The 23,352-nt window shown below is 51.4% G+C and overlaps 1 protein-coding gene across 6 annotated transcripts in view; it reads right to left on the bottom strand.

Moving 5' to 3' along the window:
• KIAA0513 (KIAA0513 ortholog) overlaps nt 1-23,352 on the bottom strand; it is a 60,504-nt gene that overhangs the window by 12,684 nt on the left and 24,468 nt on the right. For all 6 annotated transcript variants that reach the window (XM_061386908.1, XM_061386910.1, XM_061386911.1 and 3 more), the window contains 7 exons: nt 8,842-9,349; nt 6,818-6,917; nt 5,936-6,009; nt 2,785-2,855; nt 1,334-1,538; nt 955-995; nt 406-484 (listed from right to left, as the gene is read on the bottom strand). In XM_061386908.1, the coding sequence (XP_061242892.1) occupies nt 406-484; nt 955-995; nt 1,334-1,538; nt 2,785-2,855; nt 5,936-6,009; nt 6,818-6,917; nt 8,842-9,170 (899 nt within the window). In that variant the 5' untranslated portion in view covers nt 9,171-9,349. Of the gene's footprint in view, nt 1-405; nt 485-954; nt 996-1,333; nt 1,539-2,784; nt 2,856-5,935; nt 6,010-6,817; nt 6,918-8,841; nt 9,350-23,352 lie in introns of those variants that run through there.

Raw genomic sequence — 23,352 nt, 5'->3', positions numbered from 1 at the left:
GTCCACCCACACTGTGGCGGGTGTGGGCGCCCCATTCCTTTCCGTAGCTGAGTAACAGCCCACAGTTTGTGCATCTGCATGGACGGACATCAGGTTGTTCCCACCTCTGGGCTCCTATGAACAGCGTGTCATGAACGTATGTGCACAGATTTTGCCTGAGTACCTGTTTTCAATTCTTTTGCTCATCTACCCAGGAGTAGAATTACTGGGTCATGGGGTAGAACTCTGTTTAACCTCTGAGGAACTGCCAGGTCGTCTTCCACAGTGGCTGCTGCCTCGGACAGTCCCACCAGCAGTGTATGAGGTTCTAATTTCCCCGCATCCCCGCCAACACTCGCTATTGTTATTTCTAATGGGGACGCAGGCGCTGGCAGCTGCTGCCCTCCAGGTGGAGGGTGGCCTTACCAGATAGGCTGCTGCTTCAGGTGTGTGTACAGGTAGATCTTCTCTCCTTTCCTCTCCTCCTCCGGGCTGCACACAGTCACTGTGGGACGGGGAGGGAGACTTGAGCAGGGCAAACCGCCCCAGCAGCCCTCCCGGCAGGCCCCATGTGCCCCCAGAGTCACACAGACACGCAGGGGAAATTCCAGGGCCCACACTGAGGCCCACATCAGTAACGGCATGCTCAGGCCTGGCCCTGAGGACTCAGTCCAGGGAGGGTCCCAGGAACGGCTCCCCCACCCTGGAAATGGTCCTTGACGTCCCTGGGATGAGAAGTTGGTCCCTAGAGAAGTGGTTTTTCCGTGGAAATTCAGTAAGAAATTACAGGCTGGAGCAGGAGCAACTGGAGAATCACACAGGACAGTGTCTCCTGCCATGGGGAAGCTCGAGCCCCAGATGTGTGGTCACCTGCCCGGAGGGTTGCTGGTTCGCTGTGGACTGAACTAAGGCCCCGAGCGGCTGCAGTGGTGCCACCCGGGCGCCCACAGCCCTGGGGCCCAGGGAGGCACTCACCGGTCTTCCGCGGCTTCTCCTGGGGTCTGCGCTCTTCCTCCCTTGGGGAGAGAAACCACAGAAGTGACAAAACAACCCCCAACCCCCGGTTTCCCAAAGAACCCTTCAAGATTGCTTAAACAGGATTATGTACATGTGTACATTTGGGTGGTTTTCTGAAAGCATGTGCATGAAATCAATGCTACGTTCACCAATCGCTAGTCTTTTAGAACTGAGATGTGGAAAACTCTGGAGGGCGGGGAAACAGCTGCGCTTCCCAAGAGTGGCTCTCAGGCCCCAACAACAGCCGAGGAGGCTGAGGTGCTTCTACCACCAGGCCAGGGAGCAGCCTCCTGGTCACACTCGTGGTCAGGGAGGGGCGCACACGGGGCACACTCACTCGCTCCTCCTGGCTGGGGGCCCCTTGGGCTTGGTCTCCAGCCCGAAGAAGCCCTTGACATTCTCTGTCTTGACCGATGTGTTCTTCAGCAGCCGCTCGGCAATGTCCTTCTTTTCTGCCAACCAGCTGTTGGCTGACTTCAGGTAGGAGTCGATGCTCCCAGTTGGCTTCTCCTTGGACTCTGTGGGGAGCGGGTGCGGTTTACCTGGAGGTGGGAGAGTAGGGATGAGAACCGACTGGAACCACAGAGGCTGGGTTCGCCGCCTCTGCCATCGCTGGACATGCTGATGGGAAGCAAGGGGCTCAGGGATGCCCTCGAGAAAGCACAGGGCCTGGGCCCCTGTGCTCTCAGATGGCCCCTAAGCACCTACTGTGTCCAGGTCAGCCAGGTGTCACCAGGGATGGAAGAGGAAACAGGCAGGGACCCAGCCCCAAAGAAGCACTGAGTCCAGAAGGCGGGTGTGCAGCGCACATAGGTAGAGGGTAGCACACAGAGTGTGCTGCGTGGCCGGGCTGGGCCTGAAACAGGAGGGTGTTGGGCACGGGAGATGGTGGAGGAGGGCAGCCAGGAGAAAGGAAGAATGTCTTTCCCCAAGGCCGCGTACCAACCAAGGTCCAGGCAGCCCCATAGGCCCAGGTTGCTCTCTCAGGCCAAAGGGCCCCAAGCTGAGGAGTCAAGCCCGCAGCTATAGCAGCGCAGAGGGTGGGGAGGACGGAGTTGAGACACAAGGAAGGGGATGCTAGAGTGAACCCACGGTGCCAGTGCTGCCCTGACCCAGCTCCAGCCCCTGGGTGGGCTCCCAGAAGCCCTCTCCTTGAGGAGGCCTGAACAAGTGTCTGTGGTTGCAGCTCAAGGAGCTTACCAGGGGAGCCCTCCAGCTGCGATGCACCGGGAGGCCCCAGGGCCACGAGCCAGCACAGGTCAACCTGCCCTCTGCTCAGAGGCAGCTCCAGCCCACAACCCAGCTGCTCCTCTTCACCCTTGTCACAGCTGACCCTGCATTCACGTTCACCGGGAACATGAGACCTGCACATCCTCACACCAGCCATCCGGCATCCACCCTGAAACATCCTGCCCCGTGTGTCCACCTTCTCGTTTCCTCACAGCTGGACCCTCAGCCTCCCGACCCATGCTGTGGGCCCTTCTCCTCCTGTTCCAGGAGCCTCCCTCTTCCTCGTCCCTATCCTAACACCAGCTCCCTTTGTTTTCTGGACACCCCGCAGCTTTGCCTTAAGAAATCCCCACCTGGGGACTTCCCTGGAGTTCCAGTGATAAAGATTCTGTGCTTCCACTGCAGGGGCTGCGGGTTCAATCCCTGGTCAGGGAAGTAAGATCCCACATGCTACGCAGTGCAGCCAAAAAGTAAAAACTAAGTAAAAAAGAAATCTCCACTCGATGGGCGTTGGAAGGTGAGGGTCTGCCCTCCCCGTGAGCCGCGCTGGGGCCTCACCGATGTGGTAGTAGGTGAAGCACATGGTCATGAGGTTCTTGGCGGGCCCAAAGTCGTCCATCTGGTGACACCTGAAATGAGAAGAGCGGTAACTGGCTAACGGGTCCTCCCACCCGCTTCCCTCTGCACCTTCCTGAGAGGACCAGCATACTCACAGGCACGTCTGTTACCTCACCCACCTGATGCTCTGGAGAAGCCACAGAAAGAGCTCCCCGAGTCCAGGGACACGGCCTGGGAGAAGGTCTGATTCTGGGTGGGAAGGCCCTCGCCATCCAGCTACCAGGCCTCTTTCACTGTCAAGGTGGGACAGCCAGGGCCCAGGAAGCTCGACCCCGCCCCGAAGGGCAGCCCCAGAACTGGAGGCTGGGCCTCGCATCTCAGGCCTATATCTGCGTCTGGCCCTACTTCTCGGGAAGGAGCGTGGGCTTGGGTGATACGCAGACGTGGGCAGCACCAGGACCACCTGGAGAGCGTGTTAGGATGTGGATTGCTGGGTCCACCCTGGAGTCTCTGGGTCATCAGGTTTCACGCAGGGCCCAAGAACATGCATTTCTAACAAACTGCCTTGGGAGGCTGATGTTCTGAGGCTCCTGGCCCAGAGACAGCACTTTGAGAATGACTAGGGATATGAATACCTGCCTACCCTATACCACTTGCTGAAAATCAAAGTAATCAATTACATACCAGAGCTTGCACTAGGCTAGAAGATGTCCTACAAATGTAAAGGACTGTACTTACTATATTGAGAGTATGAGATACACATGGATCCATTCAACTTAGCAAACAAAAAAAGGGGAAAAAACTTCAAAAACAGGACCTGCCTGCCCCTGGCAATCTGTAGTTGCAAAGCTATAAGGATGTCCACTGCTGCTGCTGCTGCTGCTGCTGCTAAGTCGCTTCAGTCGTGTCCAACTCTGTGCGACCCCATAGATGGCAGCCCACCAGGCTCCCGCATCCCTGGGATTCTCCAGGCAAGAACACTGGAGTGGGCTGCCATTTCCTTCTCCAATGCATGAAAGTGAAAAGCGAAAGTGAAGTCACTCAGTCATGTCTGACTCTTAACGACCCCATGGACTGCAGCCTACCAGGCTCCTCCATCCATGGGATTTTCCAGGCAAAAGTACTGGAGTGGGGTGCCATTGCCTTCTCTGGATGTCTACTGCAGTACCATGAATTAGAGAAGAAAAGGAGGAATCAGCTAAAGCCCGTTAACAGGGCAGATGCTGAGTAAATCTTGGTATAGTCATGCATTCATATATTACAACACCTCATAGCCATGACAGATGCAGCACTGGAATGCAAACGCACGGGACTGCATTTTTAGAAGAAGTATATCCTTGCTGGTGCGTGCATTATTAAGAGTGGGGTTATCACTAGGAGATGGACCAGAAGTGAGAGAGCCTTTCCGTTTCCTCTTAGGCTTCTGTGTCTTTCCATTCTGTTCCTTCATGCACTTTCTTTCCTGTTTAGTTTTTCACTTCAGATAAGCATTACTTCAAAAAAGAAAATCAACAGACATTATCTAAATAGTGGGATGCTACTACTACTACTAAGTCACTTCAGTCGTGTCCGACTCTGTGTGACCCCATAGATGGCAGCCCACCAGGCTCCCCCGTCCCTGGAATTCTCCAGGCAAGAACACTGGAGTGGGTTGCCATTTCCTTCTCCAATGCATGAAAGTGAAAAGTGAAAGGGAACTCGCTCAGTCATGTCTGACTCTTCGCGATCCCATGGACTGCAGCCTACCAGGCTCCTCTGTCCATGGGATTTTCCAGGCAAGAGTACTGGAGTGGGTTGCCGTTGCCTTTTCCGAAACAATAGGATGAGGGCCACTTTATCATTTAACATAAAAATAATCCAATAAATCTAAAAAGCTACATTTCTATAAATATTTTTTGCAACCATAAAAAAATATATGCTCACAAACAAAGTCATGGAAGGAGTCTGTGTTTAAAATTTAACTCCCCCAACCACCCAGTGTACTTATTTAAGGAATAATTGAAAGAAAAATGGAGAATCAGATAAGCATGTTATCATACGGGGCATACCATATATGACACTATCTATAAAAAGTATACATTCATGAAAGTTCCTATAGATACAAATGTCTGGAGGTTGAAGTGTCCTCAGGGCAGGAGAGTGTGCTGACCCCTGACCTCCTGGGGCTGCTCTGTGCAGCTCCCGACGCACCCCCAGAGAGTGTGGGCCCTCGACTCCCTCCACAAGGCCTCTCCACCCAGGCCAGCTCCCAGACCTGGATTCCTCCTGAGCACACCCGGAACTTAGCACATTCCGAGCAAGTGTAAGAAAAACAGGGGCTCTTTCTTTTGGCAATTTTCCTCCAGTCCATGCCCTGTGTTCATGGGGAAGAGAAAAAGGTGGGGAGACACGGGAAAGTGGCTACAGCCTAAGCCACAGACCAGGACCTGCTCCAAGGCCACACTGAGTTGATGGGGGCAAGTGGGTTTAAATGACGGTCAGATCAGAGTCAGGGCTTCCCTCTGTCCCCAGTTTCCCATGCACCCACCCCATGATTAAAGTCACTGCTTAGTTACCCCCAGGCAGACATGGCTCCTCCTGTTCATACTGCGGAGGGCATGTCCAGGGCGTCTGAATCAGGTCAAGAGTCCTAGAGCCCCAGGCCTCAGGAGCAGGAGCCCCACGAGTCATCGGCCAGCCTCCACAGCCACACGTTGGCGGGGGGCTTCCTCCCCAGCCCACATGGTTCAGGACACCCTCTGAGACAAAAGGCCCCAGCAGTGCCTCACTAGGACTCCGGGCAGGTGACATCATCCAGCCATCTCATTAGTGGGTGGTGAGAGTGTACAGCACGTCACTATAGGAAGTCCAGAGAACCCCGATCTGGGCTGGAGGAGGGCAGGGAGGGCCGTGGAATCACAGCCTGTCTCCAGACAGGCAGGGGGGACTGACTCACACCCAGCTGTGGCCCTCTCCCCTCCTGCCGGTGGGGGGGACTGTGCACTCTCCCTCGAGATGCTGGTCACGACTCCTAGCAGAGGCTGGGGAGCGCCAGAGCAACTGAGCTCACGACGCATGTGTGGGGCCGGTACTCATGACTGGGGTCTCTTGGGCGGGGATAGAGGAAAGATGAGCAGTTAGGACGGAGGCTCTGAGCTGCGATATCACTTACTCAAACAGGACCACCGCGAAGGACTGCACCAGGCGGTAGAAGGTGGGCTCCGAGACGCACTTGGAGTTGCAGCGCTGTCCAGGAAGAGGGCAGACAGTCAGGCAGCCGCTGGCAGGGCTGTATTCAGCTCAGAGGGGCTGCAGGTTCACCACAGTGTCTCCAAGTGCCGAGCATCTCTAAATGCAGCCCTACTCGAGCCCTGCACGAGCCCTGCTCCACAAAAACCCGGACTCAGCGAAGGGCTGCCCTGCCCCCAGACTGCCCCACATCATTCCCTGTGTCTCTTTGTGAGATTTTAAAAGCTAGGAACTTCACCCGCTCACCCACACATATGCAACCCCAAGGTGGCAAGGCTGGCTATTTTTTGGATGGGGGATTTATGGGCAGTTTTTCTACTTTTGCTTACCAGCATTTTCTAATTTTTCTTGTAAGAATAAATTAGTTGTGATAAAAAAAATACTTTTTAAAAAATTTTATTATCAGAGCATAATTGCTTTGCAAAGTTATGTTAGTAAAAAGTACTTTAAAAACTAAGAACTTCATCCATTTTACAGGAAAAACAAAAAAAGAACCTGTTGGCTATTTATAAAACTTCTCATCTGAGCTAACACGGCTGTCATTGTCTTAAATACTTTATCTTTATGAAAACTGAATGTTGTGGGTTCTTTAATAAAAACACGCAGGGACACAGCCTACGTGCTTGTCTTTAAAAAGACGAACATATCTGGAATTTCATGTGGCTGAGAGGCCAGGCTGCATCTTCCACTATTCTAAAAAGGCCTTTTCGAAACATTTCTAGATGAGTTTCACATGTTTTTCCTGTGGGGTTGTTTCTCCTGAGCAGGTGGGCTGCCCCACCCCACAGCCCTGTTACCCCCTTACCTGGGCGCTCACATACCGGGCAAACCATTCCCGGCCTTTCCCATTCTCACTGCTGCAGTACTCGCCAAACTTGGCTTTCTCCTCCTGGTCCAAGTCCTCCCTGCAGAAGAGGGCAGAGGGGAAAGACAGGAAAGCTTTAATCCTCTGGAACTAAAAGGACTACAGTCGGGGAAGAGGAAGGACAGGAAACCCTAAGTGCAGGCGACGCTGGACCCCGGATCCCCATCCTCGCCTCGGCTCCCCGATGGTACTGCACTCCATCAAGTGCAGAGGCACATCCCAGCCTCTGGGCAACCCCGAGAGGAAATGGGGTTATTGCTGTTTCCAGGATGAGGAGCCTGGCTCAAGGATCAGACACAACTGGGGAACAGCAAGCAGAGCCCCATCTAGACTTCCTGGCTCCAAAGCCCATGAGACTGCCCGTCTCAGTGAGGTTTGGGCACTCACAAGGTCCACAAGCCTCTGACAGCTGGGCTCTCCAACTCACCCGACTTCCCCTCATCTTTAGAGCTGATGAGGTATGGAGCCACCCACTGGAGTTAAGAATTCCTAACCTGCTCAGTTTCAGTATGACATATGGAGCCCATGGTCTGATGCCCCTCCAGCCATCAGAGGGCCTCGTTGCTTATTCCACTCACTTCTGAAGGGCCAGTCTGCTCTCTGATGCTCCCCGGCTCTGTGTGTGAGGGGTGAAGATCGGAGAGGGGGCCTCAGGCCTGCGAGTCACCACCCCCAGGGTGGACAACACGCTCACCTGATCTAAACCACTTCTAATCACCTTAGTTGGTGAGGGGGGCAGTACTCTACCTCCAATCTAATGACTAAAATAGGGTAGCAGAAGGCTGAAGGTCAATTGGCTTTTGCAATTTCGTTTATTTAAGGTTTCATAGAAAACATCTTGGCCTCATTGATCCCAAAATACCAACACCAGATGAAATGTGAGAATTTGCCAGGCATGTGCATGCAGCTTTGGAATGACTGCTCTTGACAAGGCATCTGACTCAGTTGTCCAGGTCCCATACTGCCCACAGACAGGCTGCCACAAATCGAACTGGCCTTCCTGGCAAGTCAGTGAGCTTCTGAGCTTTCTCCCCTTTTCATTAACTGGGTGTACTTGGAGAAAGCTGACTAATTTCAGTGTGAGTCAAACAAAATAAGTAGGAAGCCATCTACTGCTCTCCCAGAATGCACTCAAAATCACACATAAAAGCATTTGGGGGATGGACAATTATTAGGATGCTAATAAACTCTTTCCCTCTCCAATCGCAGAGAAAACTGAGCCACATCTGCAGGAGGTGGAAATCACCCTGCCAGTCAACCACTGAGGGGCTAAAGCACACAGGAAACAACATCCTGGCTGTGTGCGGTCAACAGGCAGAAATCCTTCTTACGCTGTAACGAAGCTGGAAAAGGGGCCCTTTGGCCAGAGCTCCTCAGGCCACAACATGTGCCCACCTCAGAGGCCTTGTTAAAATGCAGATTCTGACTCAGTGGGTCGGCTGGGGCCCAGGACTCTGCGTTTCTAACAATCCCATGGTGCTGATGCTGCGGGTCCTGAGGAGGGACCTTCAGCATTTCACGTGCTGCTGTGCAAAGATGTAAGACCAGCATCGAGACCTGAGGCCAGAACTGACCCCGTGTTTCCCTTTCCCCTGCTGAGCTGGTAACAGCTGTGAAACAGATTCCCAGGTCCAGCCTCTACTTCCGTGCAGCTATCAATGCTCCTGGTTCAAACCGTCAGGAGCCACCAGAGCGAGGCCGGGGAAAGGTGCGAGGGCAAGTCCCCATCCTAGCAGCTCTGTCAGGGTTACCAAGAGGATTGGTACCTGAAACCTTCTGGCCTTGCAGCACCCCTAATTCACTGTCAGCTACAACACTTGGAAGGCATGCCCATGGGGGCTCACCTCAGATGCAGAGGAAGCAAAGCCAAGCCCTGAGCGGGGGGATCTTCCCAAGGGGGTCTGCAGGCAGCGGGTGGGGCTGAGCCCAGGAGGTGCCAGCCGCGGGTGAGGGCTGGGGCTTACCCTCCAGAGAAGATCTTCTCCACGTAGCCGCGCATGAACTCGCGGAGCTCCAGCGGCTCCTCGTCCTTGGCCGAGTCTGCGCTCTGGTTGGAGGAGAAGGACTCGTTGGAGGAGGAGCGGCGGTACTGGCCCCAGGACGGGTGAGAGGGAGACTCGCCCATGTCGTTCTCGCTGTCCGCGGACTCCGTGGTCTCGCTCTCCGAGGCGCCCTCTCCTGGGGAGCTATCCCCATCCTGCAGCTTCGGGGGCGGCGCCTCCAGCGGTGAGGAGGCAGACGGCTGGGCCCCAAAGTCAATCAGCGAGCCCACAGGGACCTCGGGGGCCTCCATGGCTCAGGCGGGGGGCTGCGAACCAGGACGTCGGGTGGGGAGGCTGGGGTACGGGGCTCCCAGGTGCGTCAGCAGTAGCCCGAGGCTGAGCGGGAGCCCGCCGGGCGCATGTGCGCTGCTTGGGAGCTGCTGGCCGCTGGGACCGACTCCTCCAGATGGCCCAGGGGGCCCTAAGGCATCTGTAATGGAAGCAGAGACACATCATCGTTCTCACCATGACAGCTTCCCAACTTAGATGAAGGAATTAGGGCACTCCTGCCCCATCAGAAGAAGCTCCCAACTTCCAGAATTTGGGCCAGCTCTCTGCTGATGTCCTCTGCTGCTCCCTCACCATTAAACATCCGCCATACGATGGTCAAACAGCGAACAAACACACCAATCAGGCTTTCTCCAGACTAAGCAAGCAGACCTCAAGAGGGGCTGCTCCCGCCGGCCCGCTCCCCACTCCAGCTGACCAGGCCGAGGCCGATAAAACCAGAAATCACCCGCCACGGGCTGTCGCTAGATCAGCAGCCATGGAAGACGGTGTCCTCAGGCACAGGCTACGCACATGGGCTCCTCACCTCCAAGGCCCGAGGCTCACCCTTCCCGGTCCCCTTCTCAGCTTTTGCCGACTTAAGACCCAGGGCCTCCCTGGCTGTCACACGTGGGGTCATCATGACCCCTCAAACCCTTCCATGGTTTCTAAGGGGCATTTGCCAACCAGACCCACCTCCTCCTCCCTGCCCGCTCCCTGCACCAGGGCCACCCTGGACAACGGCACCCACCTCCTGCTGCCCATCCTTCTGACCCTTAGGCTGAGTGGTCCTCTCCTTTCCCCTCCATCTTCCTCGCCCCACCGGGAATTCTATTCATCCCTCTAGACTTGGCTGAGTACCACCTCTTCACAGACCCTTTGCTCAAACCCTGTGCAATCTATTTACTGATTCCTGTGTGGCCACACTGGAACCTTACTGACACTCATTTAATAAGTCTCCTTGTTTGACAGATAGATATTAGTATTCCTGCTTACCCCACTAAAGTATAATCCCCTGAGGGGTGGACCATGCCTCAGCCACCTTTGTAGCAATACGCGAGCACCCGGCACAGTTCAGTTCAGTTCAGTCCCTCAGTCGTGTCCAACTCTGCAACCCCATGAACCGCAGCACGCCAGGCCTCCCTGTCCACCACCAACTCCTGGAGTCCACCCAAACACATGTCCATTGAGTCTGTGATGCCATCCAACCATCTCATCCTCTGTCGTCCCCTTCTCCTCCTGCCCTCAATCTTTCCCAGCATCAGGGTCTTTTCGAAAGAGTCAGCTCTTCACATCAGGTGGCCAAAGTACTGGAGTTTCAGCTTCAACATCAGTCCTTCCAATGAACACCCAGGACTAATCTCCTTTAGGATGGACTGGTTGGATCTCCTTGCAGTCCACGGGACTCTCACGAGTCTTCTCCAACACCACAGTTCAAAAGTATCAGTTCTTCATTGCTCAGCTTTCTTTATAGTCCAACTCTCACATCCATACATGACCACTGGAAAAACCATAGCCTTGACTAGACGGGCCTTTGTGGACAAAGTAATGTCTCTGCTTTTTACTATGCTGCCCGGGACAGAGTCCTAACTAAGTGTCCACTGTATGTTTGCTGGATGGATGACCAGACCTGACTGTGAACATGCGCCGGGAGTCGGGAAGCTGATGATGCAGGCAGAACTGGGATTAGGATCTCTGCTTCTAACCAGGTCTCCACCAGTCAGTTCAGGGGTCACCTGCCAGTTCTGGGGTGCCTCCCCAGTGACAAGAGAGGAGCCCTCCTGATATGAGTCCACCTTGATCCTGGGCCCCTGTCCCTGTCCTCTGCCTCTACAGATCCCAAATATCTAAGACAACACCTGGCAGAGAGGTGGCTTCCCGTACCGTACAACTAACGTATCTTGTGAGGCAATTCAGTATCAAAACTGCATTTACTGCCTCTTAAGAGCTTAATGTCCATGGATCGATTACGGGCTCCTCCAAATTCCCCAGCCCAGGATATTTTCATATGTCCTGAGTCAGAAGGATGGGATGGCTGCCTCCCTGTCAATACAGAGGCAACAGCCCCCTTCAGGAGAGTCCTACAAAGACTGCCTTGGTCCAAAAAAGAGATACAGCATGAATCCCAGCTCGAAAGAACTTTCTGGGCCAGAAAAACAACACAAAGTGTGCAGAGAGTCTGAGACTATGGAGCAGTGGGCTGGGGTCGGGCCAGCCCCAGGCACTTCGTGCCAGCAGGGTGGGTGAGCTGTGGCCTCTGCTCCCTGGGCCGGGGCCTGGTCAGAGACATCAAGGGCAGGGGAGGGCTCTAAGGTCCTTCGGACAACCATGCTCTCAGCTCTCCAAAGAAGAGAAGATCACGCCTATAACGACTCAACAGATGTTAAAAATGGAAAATCACACTACTAGGGAAAATGTGTGCAGCTACTATGATAAGAAAAATTGAGTTAATTATACTTATGTGAGAAATTCACCCAAATCCAATTTTTAAAAAATCTATAACACTACTCAATTAGGCAAGGCATACAAAAGGAAGTTATTAAATTCTTAGACAATTCTTCAACCCATACTAATAACCACACATATAGACAGGCAAATCAAAACAATTAGGTACCAGCTTACACTACAACGTAAGCAAAAATTAGAAAACTATAAATTTTCAAAGCAGATGAGATTATAATAAAACTAATATTTTCAAACAATTCCAGCAACAGGGATAAAATTAATAAGACTTTAGAAAGAAATTTCAATAATTTTTAATTTTCTTTCCTCTGATCCAAGAATTCAAATGCTTGAAATTTATTCTAGGAAAGTAATTCCAAACAGAAAAAACAGTTATGTGGTCTGTAACAGTATTTATAATCCTCATAAATTAGGGGAGAAATCTAAATACAGTGAAGTGGCAAATAAAATCTAACAACTTGGTGCAATGGTAATCAGTGTATGATGCAATTAGAAGAATTCACTTTATACTCACATAAACAAATATTCTACAATCAACAAACGTTTACTAAATCCTATTGCATGCCAACCTCTGTTCTGGGTGCTAGAAATACTGAAGTGAATGAGTTTTAATTGTACTATAATTACAATCACGTCCACGTATGGAAAAGGACTGAAAAAGCAGACAGAAATGTATAATATGACAGTGCTGGCACTGAGAGCTCCCTTTTTTATTTTGCTATCATTAACCATGTAGTTTACAATGAATAAAAATTCAGAGGAAAAGGAAACAAGTATCTTGACACATTTCAGGATTCAGTCTGAAGGCTGCATCTTTTACCAAAGTAGAACCCGACAGCACAGAAGGGCAAGATCAGACCCTACTGTCACAGCTATTTCTGGTCAGGCCCGAGGCGCTTTCAGAGGCTGGTGGGAGCTCTCCTAGCGCCTTTCTAGCTTGGAAATTCGGGGCGTGCATGAGTCATTTTTTCCCAGAAGCCTCCTCGGTGGGCTCAGGAAGGAGGGGACAGGGTGAGGGGCCTGGCCCTGCAGGAGAGGAAGCAGAGGTGCAGGAGGGTCCTGGGTGCCATGCGGGCACCACGGGCTGCAGGGTGCAGGCCCCTCTGCCCGGGAATCTCTTCTCTCAACCAAACCTGCTCCCAGGGCTGAGATGCAGATGAAGCAGCCGCTTATGCTGAGGGCCTTGGAAGTACCCCACCCCGTTCCTTCTGGAAGGGAACAGAATTATGGGCCTCCATCCAGGACAAGGTGACGGTCACTCTCAACACACCAGGATCACACACCTCACTCAACTCCTGTGATCTCCAGCTAGAGAATGCAGAGGAAGTGGGCCCAGGGGTACCGACCACACTGTCCCCAGGTAGGGCCAGCCAGGGGTTATCGCTAAGGTTTATGGGCCCAGTGGGATCAGACCTAAAGAACTTTCTCTCTCAAAGTGCTGAAATCCACTTCATGAAATCTTCTATTTTATTTCAAAATACCTCTGGGCTAAAGAAGACATGTCCTCAGGTTGTATTCAATCCCTCTGCTTTGTCCTGCCTACAAGAAGGACCCCAGACCCACTCCAGGGCCACAGGTCTGGGTTTTAAATCAGAGTGGAATCTCTGCAAATAACATTGATACTAAAAATGCCTTCTACAGACTTGCAGCCAAATGGACCTTCCTGCAACTGCATCCTCACAATTCGCCTCTTAGGCCCTAGAGCAGAAGCCTCTACCAACCAACTGAGTGAACCAAACTAGACTAAAATCCTAAGTCAGCCTATGGCTCTAAGAGGAACCTTCTTCAGACTCGGGGTCAGAGAAGTGGATATCTGAGCCAAGATGGAAGACTCATAAGAACCCATAAGACTCTAGGGTCTTCTGAGCAGAAGACAGTGTCTTAGGGGAAGGAAGAGCCCACACAGGGGACCTAGGCAGCCATGACTTTGGAAAGTTCCAGACAAGGGAAGGCTAAGGAGGGAAGAGGTTGGTAGGGTGGAGGGGGCTGCAGATACCAGGACCCTGGGTTGGGTGCTCAGGGTGACTGGCAGGTAGCCATGGCAGCAGTGTACAACAAGAGCAAGGGGGCCAGGGGAGGTGGGTGCGGTGGGCGCGTTCTTCCAGGAGCTTTCCTGACCTCATGCGCCCCCCCACCCCTGCGTCCCACTGTGGCAGGAACTCGGAATCCTTCTGTGGCTGCAGACCACATCTTCTGGGGCTTTGCTCAAACCCTGATTTCCCTGCACCCAGGGCATCTGGAGCGAGCACTTCTCCAGCCGGCTGGCCCAGGGCAAGCACACAGGCTCCTGGGGGCAGGGGAGACTCCAGAACCTTCTGTAGCTCTCCCCTGCCATCCGTCTCAGGCAGCTCCCTCTCCTCCAGTGCCCCTGAGCCACCAGAGGTATGGCATCTCCCACCAGAAGAGGCAGCAAGCCTTGCTGGACCGGCACCGAGGACACGCTGGCTCCTGCTCCCTCCATGCCGCCCACCCCGCCTCTCACAGCATCAGGGACTCGAGGCTGGGGGGCGGGGAAGCAGTGGTTAGGGAGTGACCTGCACGTGGTTAGGGAGTGACCAGGCACGGAGTCCAAGCTCGGGTCAGTGTCGAGCCCAGGCTCTCTATCACTACGTGGTCCCTAGAGGGGCCTCTCCGATGCTCTCCTGTGGGTCAGTCACCCTCCCGAATCTACACCATGGCCTAGAAGGTAGGCCCAGGGCCACTCTTGTCAAATGCCCTCCCTGCCCCGGAGCAGAGAACCATGCAGGTCTTCACTGCACTTGCTAGATGGCTTCTCCCCTGCAGTCAGTCAAGCTTGCTTGAGGAGATTATTTCAGGGTTTCCCCTTTATCATAAAGATAAATTAGAGAAAGATCTGGAAACACAAGAGGAGGAAGAAAAAGCTGATCCCACCATGCCAACAAAACCCCACCTGCATCTGCACGGCTGCCCTCCTTGGTCTTGGTCAACAGGAAAACTCCTTTCCTACCACTGCAATGTCGAGAGAAATCCGGATGTGCGTCCTGCACCCAGCAGGGGCAACCCCTCCCGTGACAGCTGCAAACCTGCAGGTGACCCCAGTGAAGATGGTCTTGTCCAGTCCCCCGAGGGGTGTCTTATTTCAAACAGACCTCACGGAAGGTCAACTGACAGTCTGGGTTTGGCTGTAGGGACAAGGGGAGGGCAGACAGGCCCCTCCCTGAGGTTTCTGGTCTCTGGGGCTGTCTTGAGACAAGTGAGCTTGATCCATGATTAGACTACTGTTATCTCTTTCGGTTCAGCCATCAAGAGACTCAGTAATGAATGGTTTCCAGGAAAACTGCACCTCACTGGAATAGCTGGAGGAGAGGAGAGGGAGAAGAAATAGGGGACACCTTTCCCACGTGCTGCTGCATCCATCGCCCAGTAGAGGCTGCTGCAGCCACGATGGATGGTTCCACAGAGGCCCACTCCCCTCCCCGGGCACCCGTCTGTGCCCTGGCAGGGTCCCAGCAGCATGGAGCGTGGCAACCACTTCCACACCTGCCCAGCCTGCCACAAACAATCAGCCTCACAGCGCAGAAGTTCTTCCTGCGCTCCATCAGCATCTGTTCCACGAGCGCCCTTCCCCCTCTACAGTCCCAGGTCACAGAGAGCCCCCTGGGCTGGCCTGGGGCTGTGGGGGTGAGGAGGAGCCTCAGCCTGGCTGCAGAAGCCAGCCCCCCAAGCCCCAACCAGACCTCAGCCATTACTGAGGCTTGTGAAAACCTGCTCCATGTTGCTCAGAACCTCTCCCACAGCAAGACGACAGCAGAGACCTTCGTCCACTTCTGCAGGGGCTGACCAGCTCAGCCCCCAGCTCCTGACAGATAAATCCGCTCAGAGATTTCTGGCTGGGTGATAACTGACATTGTCCTGGCATCAGGAAGAAATGTGGGGCCATTTGGGGCTTTGAGGCAACAGTCATTCCAATGAATGAATACATGTCAAATAAAAAGTGTCAGGGCTGTCCTTTTAGATGTCAGCTGTTCAGACAGATTTATGCCCAGTCGATGTGGATCGAAGATGACGTCAGGCCAGGGGGATCAAAGGAAACCATTACTGCAATTGGGCAATTAATGTAGTGGAGCTTCCTGGCAGCCAAAGCAAAAGAGGGAATTATGCTCAGTCATAAGATTCTTTCCATTCTGATAAATTCATTTGTAGATGAACCTTATCGAGATACCGAATTTAAAAATCAACTTAACAAGAAAATCCTTGTATGAAGAGTGCTGATTATTACATTGAAAGTCTCTAATAAGTTTCTGCAAAAGATACATGCCAAAGAGATGCCAAAACACGTTTTTAAAATGACTCTCCAGGACTCCCCCGGTAGTCCAGTGGTTAGAACTCCGTGCTTCCAATGTAGGGGATGGTGCAGGCTAGACCCCTGGACAGAAAAGTAAGATCCTGCATGCCGCACGCATGGCCAAAAATAAATGAAATGACCCTCTAAAACCCAAAAGGTGTATGTTACATCCATTGGGAGCAGGTACCTGTCTGGCTGGAGCACGCTACGGGGTGAAGGTGAGCTCTCGGTGGTGGTTCCGGGATGGAGCATCACGAACCTGGAGACATCAGTTAATATGCCTGCGAGGGTCCCTCTCCCTCAAGTCCGATGTCACTTCAGGGTTTCTGGCCAGCCCCAGTCACCAACCATTCATGGCTGAACTCTCTGAAGAGCACTTGCACCAACATTCTGACTTGGTGATCAAAATAGGGCAATGAGAGCTGGAGGGGGGCAGGGCAGGGGCACCCTCAAGGCCCTGCTCCAGGCACCAGCTCAGGGTTTCCCATCGGGATGGGAGCCCACGCTGGTTACGGAGATGGGAGCTGAGCACCTGGTGATGACTCACAACCCACAGTGGGGAGTCTCCGAATCACATCTCTCACTGCTGAGGAAGCGGAGAAGATGGGTGGGGAGTGGGGAGGGGGACAAATATAACCGGGTTTCAAAAGGGAAGGCGGTGGACGCTGGGACAGAGTGAGAGCTGCATCAGGGAACATCCACAGGTCTAAGCAGGGTGGGTCTGTGAGCACAGGACCGTGAAGCAGCGAGGATGAAGTCAGAGCTGATGCCAAACTGAGCTCGCGCCGTGTGTGTGTGTGTGTGTGTGTGTGTGTGCGTTTCTTGCAGATTCATACACCAAGGCAATGCTGCGGGAACAGCACGTGGGCTCTAGCAAGGACCAGACAAATGCATTACAGCTTTGAGGACAAAACAGAAAAAGGTGGCCCAAACACTGTGTAAGTAGGTGGATTCACATTTCTTTGCATTTTAAGATCTCTGAGATCAGAGGTGGCTTAGCGCTGCTTCCAGCTAGGCCCATCAAGATACATTTGTCTCTGCTCGGAGATAAAATTGGTACCTCTTTTATTTTTTAAAATAGTTTTATTATTTATTTTTTTTGGCCCCGTACCACGCGGCATGCAGGATCTTAGTTCCCTGACCCCGAATTGAACCTGCACCCCTTGCATTGGCAGCTTGGAGACTTAACCACTGGACTGCGAGGGAAACCCCAGCCTCTGTCTTCGAATAACTCATAAATTATTAGTGAGGGAACCTGACATTCCAACCCAGAGTTTCACAAGTCCACGGTACGTGTGCCTCGAGTCAAGGGGTTTGATGCTGATGAGAACAACAAACTCAAAACTGACCTTCGGCTGCACTGTCAGAAGCACCCGATCCAAAACACGAGAGATAGTTTCACTCAACTCTGCCTCTGCTGGTCAGGCAGCTCCTGGAACATTCTGTCCAATCCCACACCCCAGAAGGAGTTGGCAGCTCCTCTTGGGGCAGCAAATCAGAGTAAACATGTCTGGAGACCCAGGCCTCATGCTCCCCAGTCATAGGGCCCAGAGCAGCCCAGCAGGATACATCAGTTTGGAAAAAGTAATAAACTGGCAAAGTATTTTAATGTGATAAATGCTTGTAAGACTTGTGGAAAAGGAGAAAGCTATTGAGAATCTGGAGTGTGCTTAGTCGCTCAGTCGTGTCTGACTCTATGCGACCCCGTGGACCGTAGCCCACCAGGTTCCTCTGTCCATAGGGATTCTCCGGGCAAGAATACTGGAGTGGGTTGCCATGCCCTCCTTCAGCGGAATCTTCCCAACCCAGGGATTGAACCCGGGTCTACCTACATTGCAGGCGGATTCTTTACCATCTGAGCCACTAGGGAAGCCCAAGAATCTGGAGGGCAAGCCCAAAATGATAATAAAAACAAAATCCTAAAAAAAAAAAAAAAATCCTACCTGATAACCGTGTCACGTGAGCAACAGTGAGAAATTCAAGGGGGATTTACTGAGGGGGCGAGTAACTTGGGAGAAGAGACAGCGGATTCAAATCTGGGAGGAGCGGCCGTGTGACCAAGCAATCAGACTGTCCTCTGTGGTTCCAGCAGGAAGAGCACATTCCCAGCAAGGCAGCTGTCTCCACCCCCAGAATGGACCCTCCAGAGTCTCCTTCTTGAAAAGGAAGTCGGAAGCAGAAGGTGTTAGTGGGAGAGGCCATGGGACCGTTAGGGTTTTGTGCCATTTCCAACCCGAGATAACACTTTATGACACTGAATGCAGGTTTTTCTCCATTGCAGCTGTTGTAATGGTTATATCCGAAAACAGTTCCTATTTTATGACCTCCAGGAAGAAGCAAAGGTCTAAAATATTCACAGTTCCCAGGAAAAAGAGATAAGGGGCCATCTGCTGGCTCCCTCACACCTGACCTTGGTGGGTCAATATTAAAACTGCCAGGATGGGCTAGGCACTGTGCTAAGGTGGGGAATAGGGTGGTAGAGGAGACAAGTTTTCTATAGTCTGGTGCAGGCTCCCTCCCTTGGTTCAGCAACACTGCAGAAGGCTCCAGGAATTCAACCAGCCGCAAGTGGATCAGGGAGGGAGAAAAAGGTATACGACGATTACAAACCAATGGCTCCTCCCCAATCTAAGTCTTTGAAATTTCTTAGTTTTTCCAAAGTTGCTCTAAGTCTCAACTCAAAAGTCATCTCTTATCAGTGCTTGGAAATACCTTTTGCACTTTACTGATGTCTAATTCATCCCAGGTAATTCCTCAATGAATTGGCGTTTGCTAACAATTCCCACCACTAACTTACTGGGTTGACTGCACTATAACCAAATGTTAGAACTTACAGGTACACCCTGTCCTTCCATGAGCACCTGCCCTTCTTTTTTGTTTTTTTTTTTGGCCGCACCTCAAGGCAGTTGGGATTTTAGTTCCCTGACCAGGGATCAAACCCACACCCCTGCAGTGGAGTCCTAACCACTGGACCACCAGGGATGTCCCAGCTGCACTTCTTTAGTCAAAGGACACAGCTGACAACTCAGTGACAGCTGGGTTCCATCTGGATACAGATGGACTTGGTTTTCCATCCTTCTGGGCAATTTGGCAAAATAACTGCCTCCTACCTGAGCCCCTGGCACAGAGACAGCTGCACTTTTTTGAACCAAAATAGGCTCCATAAAAAGATCTGATCCTTGGTCCTTCTAGAGCCCAAGGCAGGCGAGGGATGGAACTCAACAAACGTCCATCCTCTTTAAGCTCAGTGCTTTGCCCCGGCAGCCCAACGCAGGGCCAAGACAAAGAGCCGTGTGCACCGGCCACCTGTGCCTCCTCAGGAGGGTCAGCTCTGGGCAAGTCCTCCTGGACGCGGGCTCACCTGGAGGCCTCCTGGAGCCCTCGGCTTGATGCCGCGAGTGACTGTCACCGGTTGGCCATGACATCGTCATCTCTGGCTGGTGGTCAAGGTGCTCTGCCATCTGGAGCTGGTCAAGGCTGCTCATGCAGCTCTCCAATGGTCACACGCAGAGGGGACGCTGCTCTCATTCAAAAGCAACCCCACACAAGCATGAGGTTGTTGGTTTCTTCAAGATAGAACTTTCCCATAATCAGTCTATTTCCCTCTCTCTCTCTCCCCTCATCCCTGCCTGTCTTCCTCTCTTTCTGACACACGTGGCCTTTGCTAACACTTTCTTCATTTCCTTATACACACCACCCACCTTCCTCTGGCTAAATCTCTTGGCACATCCAACCCCGGCTCTGCAACGTGGAGAAATCTGAAAATTGTGGTTGTGTCACGCTGGTGTTCTCTCTAGGTCATCTGTGGTCTTCTGAAATCCTCCCTGGTGTTGAAATACATTTAACAATATTTTTAAAGCCTATCTAATTTATCCAAAGAAAATAGCCCCCAAAACCTCTATGCAGCAAGCTTCACAGCAGCAAAAGGAAAGTGAAAATAAACTAAACGATCAGCAAGAAAGTCGTGTCAACTTTGCTATTAATTCTGGCACTTCACTGAAATACGACAGAGAATAATGACAACATGGCACTGTGAAAATGCTTATGTTAAATGAAGCAGAAAATGAAAAACCAAGATGTAATACTCAACTATATAAAAATAATACAGAACAATGTCACAGCTATCCCGTCTGCCTCACACTGTTCTTATAAGGATCAAATGAACTAATAAAGCAAACCAGAAAAAAAAAAAAAAGTCAAATGGCTAAAGTATCGTATGAATTCTGAATGGTATTTGTATTAGGCATGTGAAGAGTGTTCAGTACATGAACTGACAGGGCAATGGGGACTTTGAAGATCTGATCAGTATCAGAGACCCTGGAGAAAACGGCCACTTCCAAAGTTCTGCCCTATGATTTTCAAATGCTCTTTGCTTTCATTTGTGTCAACAAGTGTAGACAGAAATTCAGTAACAGTCATTGGTATTAATGGTCCTCTCATTCAGAAAATCTTTTAAGAACGCAAGAGTTATTCTTGCAATAAAGGCTTTGCTTTACTTGAGTGAGACAGGGAGGAAGGGAGAGGGGGATGGGGGGTAGGGAGAGAGAGAAGAATCTACTTTAAGAGATTAATTCTTTATCAAGCCCAGGTCAGATTCTGTAGCACGAGGCTATACACATTGGTGACCACCTGGATACAAATACTTCAATACGCTAAAGATTCTCGACTCTCAGAGAGATCTTTCCCAGCTTCTCTGTGTACACATTTCCTAATACCCCAAACGGAGAGGAATACAGCTCAGGTGCCTATAGTCAAACCATCCCTTCAACCCGGCAACCTAATGAGTGTGCAAGGCCAGATGTGTGACGACGGGGCGAGGGGAGCTCAAGGGTTCCTTCCACCCGTCCTCTATGTGATGCTGCACATCAGGTTTTCCAAATCCTTCCAACTTTTATCCTTTCATTTTCCTCCTTCCCCACACGAACCACAGTTCTCCTGTACCAGCTTCATCCTGACTTCCTGTCTCTGTTTAACCCAGATTTCTTCACTGAATGCCTCTCAAACAGCTGTCTTCCAGCTTCCTTATGGTTCTGAGTGAGGAGAGTAATTAAGCACACACTCCATCCCATCTCACCCACTGAATGTGGCTATAAAACCTGGGCAAGATGGACAGGGCAGCTATATGAGGGCTCTGAAAAGCAAACAGTAGCAGGCTGAGGAGGGAAGATGATCAGAATTTGAAGTCCCGCCAAAGAGTCCTGCCTCCTCCCAACTCCAGGACCCCAGCCTGGACTGCATATAACCCAGTACCCAGAAAGAGGCCTCAGCAGAGCTCCAGAAGCTGCGTGCTGGCGTGGGGAGCAGGGAGGGGGTTGCCTAATTCTCAGAGGCAGTGGGCCCAAACCCAGGGCTTTTCCTCTCCCGTGCTTCTGTCTTCTTGGTGTTCTCATGTCCCGGTCCCCAGCAACCCCCCAGCTGCAGAGGGGTCCACAGGTGCCTAAAGCTTTGAGGCAGGAAGCTTCCTTTCCAACTAGAGGAGTCGAAGGAGGTGAAAACCCCACTGGACTTTTCTCTCTTGGTCATCCTCTTGCTTAGTTATGGATGTGAGCTAAGTCCCAGGAAGAGCGTAGCAGAGCAGGAGAAATAAGGCCCCTCCTTCCAGGATGAAAAGCCAAAGAAAGAGGCCTCTGGAACTGGAAAGGGCCGGGGAGACAGTGGAGCAGGAGACGCTCAGGAGAACAACCCCATAAAGCGGGGTAGGCACGCTCCCGGGATCAGCCCTGAGCTCAGCAACGGCAGATACAGGCCTGAGTGGCACACTGTGGCCTCAGAGCACCGAGCCTTGGGAGAGAACGCGGAGCCACGCTGGGGACACACGGCAGAGCTGAAGAGCATCATGAAGGCTTGGAAAACACAACTGGTGCGGAGACCCGCAGAGGGCTGGCAGGGGTCCAGAATCTGAGCTCAAATGGGTCTAGTGCTTGCTACAGCAAAGATGGCAGCATTCTCCACAGGATTTAAATAAGACCCAGAGTCTCATAACGCAATATTCACATATTCAGGATCAACCCAGAATTGCTCAGTATACAAAGAACCAGGAAAATCCTCAGCTCACATGGGAAAGGATCAGTTGATACCAGTGCCAAGATGACAAAGTATTAGAATTAATTAAGACTTCAAAGTCATTATTATAAAGCATACTCAAAGGAGTAAGGAGGAACATTCTTGAAATACAGGTAAAGACAAAAAGTCTCAGCAAAGAAAGAGAAGAAGTGAAGTGGAATCAAATGAAAATTTTAGAAGTATGAAACACTGTAACTGAAGAATCTTAAACCACTAGAAAGGCGCAACAGTAGGCTGAATATGATAAAGGAAAGAGACGGTGACCATGAAGACAGGTCAATAAAAATGATCTAATCTGAACAACAGAGAGGGAAAAAAAAGGTTTTTTTAAAAGTGAGTAGAGCCTTGGGGACTTGTGGAGCAAAACTGAAGGGTCTAACATCTGTGTCATTAGAGTCCCAGAAGAAGAGGAGAAAGAAGACAGTGCAAAAAATATACCTGTTGGCCGTGCCCTCCGCAGTGTGACGTTGCTGGGTGATAGACACACAGACAGTGAATCAGGACAGAGTCCAGAAACAGCCCCACACAAGGAGAGCCAACTGAGCTTTGACAAAGATCCAGAAGCAACTCCATGGAGCGAGGACAGCCATTTCAACAACAAATGGTGTTGGAACAACTGGACATCCATGAGCGAAGAAATAAGTAAACAGATAAACCTTGACCTGAAACCTTCACACCGTATTAAAATTATCTCAAATGGATCACAAACCAAATGTAAAGCTTTAAAAAGTTTTCAACTAAAACAATGTGAAGAGTTCCAAGATATGACATTTGAAAGCACAGTCCACAAAAGGAAAAGTTTATATACTAGACTCCATAAAAATTAAAAATTTTTCTCCGTTAAAAACACTGTTAAAAGAAAAGACAAGCTAGAGACTAGGAGAAAATATTTGCAAAACACATATCCAATGAGGGACTTCTATTCAGAAAACAGAAATAACTCTCAAAACCTAACAGTAAGAAAACAAGCCAACCTAACAAGGAGCAAAAGAACAGACATTTCACCAGAGGGGATACAGAAGGTAAGTAAGTATATGAAAAGGTATGTGACATCATTAGTCATGAGGGAAAGGCAGATTAAAACCATAGTGAGCCACCAATTGGGGTTTCCCTGGTAGCTCAGCTGGTAAAGAATCCACCTGCAATGCAAGAAACTCCAGTTCAATCCCTGGGTCGGGAAGATCCCCTGGAAAAGGGATAGGCTACCCACTCCAGTATTCTTGCCTGGAGAATCCCATAAGGGATTCCTCCTCCCCAGAGGAGCCTGGAGGGCCGCAGTCCATGGGGTTGCAAAGAGTCAGACATGACTGAAGCAACTTAGCACACAGCAACCA

This window comes from Bos javanicus, chromosome 18 (genome assembly GCF_032452875.1).
Source record: "Bos javanicus breed banteng chromosome 18, ARS-OSU_banteng_1.0, whole genome shotgun sequence".
In the NCBI taxonomy this organism is placed as follows: domain Eukaryota; kingdom Metazoa; phylum Chordata; class Mammalia; order Artiodactyla; family Bovidae; genus Bos; species Bos javanicus.
The sequence above is the reverse complement of the archived record's forward strand: the minus strand, read 5'-3'. Positions and strand labels throughout refer to the sequence as shown.